The 5,745-nt window shown below is 58.4% G+C and overlaps 1 protein-coding gene across 1 annotated transcript in view; it reads right to left on the minus strand.

Annotated features, from left to right (window-relative positions):
• Positions 1-412: 412 nt before the first annotated feature.
• CERK (ceramide kinase) overlaps positions 413-5,745 on the minus strand; it is an 82,073-nt gene continuing 76,740 nt past the window's right edge. The window contains exon 13 of the mRNA XM_023734624.1: positions 413-2,980. Coding sequence (XP_023590392.1) covers positions 2,908-2,980 — 73 coding nt within the window. The 3' untranslated portion in view covers positions 413-2,907. The remainder of the gene's footprint in view (positions 2,981-5,745) is intronic.

A 5,745-nucleotide genomic window follows, 5' to 3' on the forward strand; every position in this document is an offset into this window, starting at 1 on the left:
ACGCCAAGACCCCAGAGGATGGATGATCTGTCTGCTTCACAGTTCAGAGTACACCGGGGTATTCTCGCCCAGCAGAGTCACGAAGACCGGCCCCCCCAGCTCTTCACATCCACGTGGACAGATCCCAAAACACGCTGTGAAAAGGTGTTACAGAAAAGGGCACTCAGTAGGATCACTTTTACAGAAAGTGCAAGGCCAAACAGCAGACTGAGAACATAAACACGGGAAGACGCCAGTGCCTGATGACTTCCTCAGCGGCAGTCACCCCCGAGGGGAGGCAGGGGCTTCCGGTGAAGTTTGGTTTCTCTGCATGGACGGACGGGGCACTATTAATTCCTGTGTAAATGTTTCCATAGAAAATACTCTGCTTTGAAAACAACGAGGATTTATAAAAGAAAGGAAAAAAGCCAAATTCTGCCCAAAGTAACTTTATTTTTGTCTTTTCAAACATATCAGGTCAAATGTGCCATTTTCTAATCTTGAAACCAGCAAGATTTGAAAGAAAATTAAGCAATCCTTTCCCCACTGACACTTCCCTGTCGTACAAGATTGCATGAAGGAACAAGTCCAATCTGTGCCCCTCGCGAAGCAGGCGCAGCTTACGAGGGTCCCCACTCCTCGCCAGGAGAGTCACGAAGTCCTGGGCATGACTGCTGCCTAGGTTTTCTGCACCAATGAGCAAGGAAGTTCAACACACAGACCAAACCTTCCAAGTGAGCCTAAGTTCTAGTGCCAACCGTCACTTTTCTTCCATTTTCTTGCTTGAAACTACGCAGGACTGGTGCTGCGGACGTTCTAGCTATGTGAGGATGTATGAGGGCTGGAGCCTTTGATTCAACCTGTCTGAGGGGTCACCTCCCACCCCGTGTGCAGGTCATCTGGGGGCTCGGGCAGCACCACCGTGAGCCCAGAGAAGTTTCTGGGTTTGCCCTTTTGAATGTCAGCATGCAGCTGGTGGGGACACCAGCGCTATCTCCAAAGTGGCCCCCTGGCAGGGCTGGGGTATCTTGTTGAGCAGAAAAGCGTACTCTTGGCCTGGGCCCTGTATCTACAATTGGCAGTGGATTTTAGGGCGGATGGTGCATTGGGAAAATTTGCCAGGGACAATAAAGACTTTGAGGAATCTCTGCGGGAACCCTGTGAAGTAACCCAATTTCAAGGGGGCAATACTGAGGGTCCCAGGGCTACGCAGCACCCCTGGGAACCCTCCTCCCGCAGCCCCCTGGCTGGGAGTGACACTGTCCCTGACCCCGTGGTCCCGGGGAGCGCCATGCACTGCATGTCTTCTACTGTGTGTGCTGGCGCTGCACGGGTCTCCGGGGACACAGGCGGCCACTGCCTGCTCCCAGGAAGCTGCTGGCCTCCAACCAGGAGCGAAGCATTCAGACCAGAAACGGCGGCTTTCCCTGCAGCCATCCGATCACGTGGTCCATGAACAACGCGGGAAAGCTGCCTTTTATCCTGACGGGCCGGGGGACAACGCTGCAATGGGAACCTTCGCGTCCACATGAGTGCAGTCTGAGGACACGGGCCATCTGCTCAGTGTCAGAGTGACCCACTGCGTCACCTGTGACATCCACTCGGTCAGCGTTGTGGGACGGCCCTCCTGTAACAGCCCTCTCCCCAAAAACCAGAGCTTAAGCTGCCTCTCGCTGTATTTCAAATACAATTATGTTGCAGACACTTCGCCATGCCCACGGGCAGCAATAAAAATAACACAAGACGAAGACAGGACTGAGACGTGGCCCTGGGCTCCAGGAGGAATGTCTTCAGCGGGGTCTCCTCCAGCCAGCCTGCACCCACGCGCTTCAGCGGGAGCTGAGGGGATCAGTCGGGTCAGGAACAAAACACAGACAACGAAGACGCCACTGACAGCGCTCTGGTTGAAAAGGACGAACGGTCAATAAATACACGGGAATAAGTGTGAAGACAGGAAAAACCCAGGTCCGGACTGTGCGCGGGGGCTCGGAGCCCGCCCCACGGACCCCACGCGCTGGAACGTGTGCCCGGCCCTGGGGCGGTGCGCTCGATTCTCGAGTTCAGGAAGAATTCACAAGGTGTGTTTTTTACCTCTGGAATGCCAGCTTTTCCTGTTTCCTCCCAAAGCCCAGTTCTTATCTACTCTGTGTCAACATGAAGCATCGGCGTCCTACACGATGACGGCAACAACTGGCCCCCGGGGCCGAGTCCCCGGTTTAGGGAGCCCCGGCTCCTGGCACCTGTTTACAGAGCGAGCCTCGGGGCTCCTGCCCCCGGCTGAATTGTCTCAGAAGCAAGACTGGGTTGAAAGCAAGGGCTGAGGTTTTAAAGATGACGTACTGTGACTGCTGGTGCCTCTGTGACCACTGAAAGGCATAACGCTTCGTGAGCACCTCCAGCAGGCCCGGCTGCAGGGCACCTGCAGGGCGCAGGGAGGACCACGTGGTCAGACCGCAGTCAGAAGCTAAGGTGACGATCAAAGGCAGGTGGAGAGTCGACCACCTTCCAGAACGCCACCGCGAACAACTACAGGACAAGTCTTGCGCCTGACCCGAGTGGCGTGCTGGCTGCCTTGTGCCCGGGTGGGGTGGCCTCAGTGGAACGCACCCCTATTATCATGTCCGTAAGGTTATGGCAGGAGGGCCGCTTCAAAATCTGCGCGGCTGGCGTTGTTGAGATCTACGGAGCAACACCCCTGCATCTGCTGCTAAGTCATGTGAAACCCAACCTAAAGATTCACCAGGAACTCAAGATGGCGAACATGCAGGTGACACTGTTGACCGCAGGCACTTCCCCAAAATCAAGATTTCACTCTCAAAAATAAGCGTCTAACGTTCAATGCGTGTATCGCCAGTCGGCCCGTCCGTTTTCTTGTCACTCCCACACTTGCCCTGGTTCGGCAGGGACGTGGACGGGGCGTCGGGCGTCTCAGCCTTGCAAGGCTTGCTGCGGGTTCTCTTCAATCCCCCGTGCAAAGAGCCGAACCAGCTGGCAGTGGACCCTGCAGAGACAAACGGCCACATCTGAAACCTCGTGGGTCCCCCCGCCTGTAGCCGGCGAGCCCCGCACCTGGCTGGGGATGGAGGTGAGCCTCGCCTAACCGTGGGCCAGCCCAGGCCCCTCGCCTGTGGGGCAGGGGCTGCAGTGACCCACTTACCCTCTGAGCTCCCCATTTCGTGCTCTGGGGGAGCCAAGGAGAGTCAGGTGGGCCCAGGACTAATTCCAACACCCCGCCCACTAACCCGGCGGTGACAGATCCCGTCCTCTCCATGTTCTCGTTTCAGTAACGTGGAGACAACGACGCGCCACAGGGCTCCAGCGAGGGCTCAGGCCGGCAGCACCCGCACACAGAGATGCGTGAGAAACGTCCCTTCGAGAGACCGGGCAACCGAACTAACGTCACTGAACTGCGCGCACAAAGAATGCTGAAAAGGCTCGTGGCTTGTTACGTACACGGTGAAACCTGCGGGAGCCAGAACCTGACGGGACTGCCTTGTTCTTCCAGGTCTCCCAAGTTCTCCACCTTTGACAGGGTGCAGCCTTACCACTTTTCTATCGCTCTCTATTAATGGACAATATTTGAGTTCTCCTTCTCTGCCAGGTTTCTGCCTTACACAGGTTTTACTGTTTATTTATAACACCAACCAAAAAAAAAAAAAAAGAGAGAGGGAGGGAGGGAGGAAAGACAGGTGCGCTCCCTCCTGGTGGGCCCAACACTGAGGCAGTCCCTGGGGTCTGAGGCTGGGGGTCGGAGCCCCCTGCAGGGGACCCTGTCTTCTACAGCAGCAAGCTGTGGGACAAAGACTTGGCACCGGTGGTCCCAGTGGGCTCCTGCGTCCCGACCGGCAGGGCCGCCCCACACACACGACAGCACCTTTTATTACATTTAATGATATGGAATCCTCCTCCAAAATGTGTTAGTAATACGAACCCCATCATTAAATCATTCACTGTTCAAAACATGTAGGCTGTATTTCTTAAAAGAATGCGTCTCCTACTTTTCAAAGTCTACTATTTCTTTAGCACAAACCTAAGCCGGCATTAAAAGGTATCCATTTCCTTAATTTGTAAGATGAGTCAGCAGAGCCAAGTGCCTGAGCGTCCAATGGTCTCAGTGGGTTTTCTGTGACCTTCCTGAGCTGGGCAGGCCATTGCCCCCTGCCAACTGGGTCCTGATCAGAGCAGCAACAGCCCAGGCGGCCAGTGGCCCGTCCAGGAGCAGCAGACACAGGGCCTCGGGGTGTAAGAGACCCCTCCCTCAGCTTGCGTGGGCGCTGGGGGCACAGTGTCGGGACCCTGCACCTGGGTGCGACCCGTCGTCACGTCACGTCATTGAAAGTGCGGAGCCATCAGACTGCGGCACACCCACGACCTTACTTTACTTCAACATGGGGGTACACACGTTCCCCGCTGTTCTGTGCAGGGGGGCGGGGCGCTGACAGGCTTCCTTGCCTTCCTTCTCGTGTCATGTGGACCCCCAATGCGTCGTCAGTGAGGGCCAGGTTTGCTTTTGGTAAAGTGGACCGAGACCTTAGAGGCTGGTGCAAAGTGAGCAGTACAGAATCCTCTAGACTTTCTCAGCACCCAGCCTGTGAGTGAGGTCAAGGGCGTCCTCTGGGCTTCCCCACCCGGGCACAAGGGGGCAGGGTAGCAGAGGGCCCTCCAGGGTCCGGCCTCTCAGGTTCTCCCCGGGCCAGCGGAAGCAGCCTCACGGCTCCAGGCTCCCGGTGTGCGTGCCCCAGCCATACCACCTCCCTGTCTTCCTTGGCCACGTACCTCCAGGAACCCGGCTTCCTCCTGTTGCTCCTCCTCACCTGCTTCCACCCCATGCCCCCAACGTCCCAGTGGCCACGCTCCCCCCATTACGGTCTGTGCCAGGACTGGGGCTCCTTGCGGGCTGGGACCCTGTCCTGCCGGATGCAGCGAGCCCAGGACTTAGAAAGTGCCGTGAAGGTGGTTCTATTTTGCTCTTTAGTTAGAAGATGAACGAGAACACCAGGCCCAGAGACCAGGGCCAGGGCCCCGTGGGGGGCAGGAGACAAAGGAACGAACGCAGAGGCACCACCAACCCCCGGCGGGGAACGGCACGTGTGCGCAACGATGAAATGGCGAGGGTTTTGCTACCTGCAGATCCACCACCACTGAAAACAAGCCCCGACAACCGCCTGCAAAACTGAACGCAGCCTGACTCACACGGGCACCCTCCCCGAACTAAGACGACGCTGTCCGACCCCAGGCTTCCTAAACGCAAGAAACGCCCATCCACAGTGCACTGTCAGGGCTTATGTTCTGGACTGCAGGACGCAGGGGTCACCACAGCCCCGGGAGCACTTGGTGCGGTGCTCTCCTGTGGCACACGTCCCTGGGGACACGCTTGACTCAGTCTGCTCAGGGGGTGCAGGCTGGTGACTGGAATGCCCGCCTGGCTCACCTGGCCCAAGGGCCCTTGCACCCACCCGGCTGCCCACCTGCGCCCACCCGGCCCGAGGGCCCCTGCGCCCACCCAGCTGCCTGCTTGCGCCCACTTGGCCCTAGGGCCCCTGCGCCCACCTGGCCGCCCGCCTGCGCCCACTTGGCTGCCCACCTGCACCCACCTGGCCGCCCGCCTGGCTCACCCGGCCCGAGGGCCCCTGCGCCCACCCAGCTGCCCGCTTGCGCCCACTTGGCTCTAGGGCCCCTGCGCCCACCCAGCCGCCCACCTGCGCCCACTTGGCCCTAGGGCCCCTGCGCCCACCCGGCCGTCTGCCTGCGCCCACCTGGCCGCCC

Source organism: Trichechus manatus, unplaced genomic scaffold, assembly GCF_000243295.1.
Source record: "Trichechus manatus latirostris isolate Lorelei unplaced genomic scaffold, TriManLat1.0 scaffold00069, whole genome shotgun sequence".
Classification (NCBI taxonomy): Eukaryota; Metazoa; Chordata; class Mammalia; order Sirenia; family Trichechidae; genus Trichechus; species Trichechus manatus.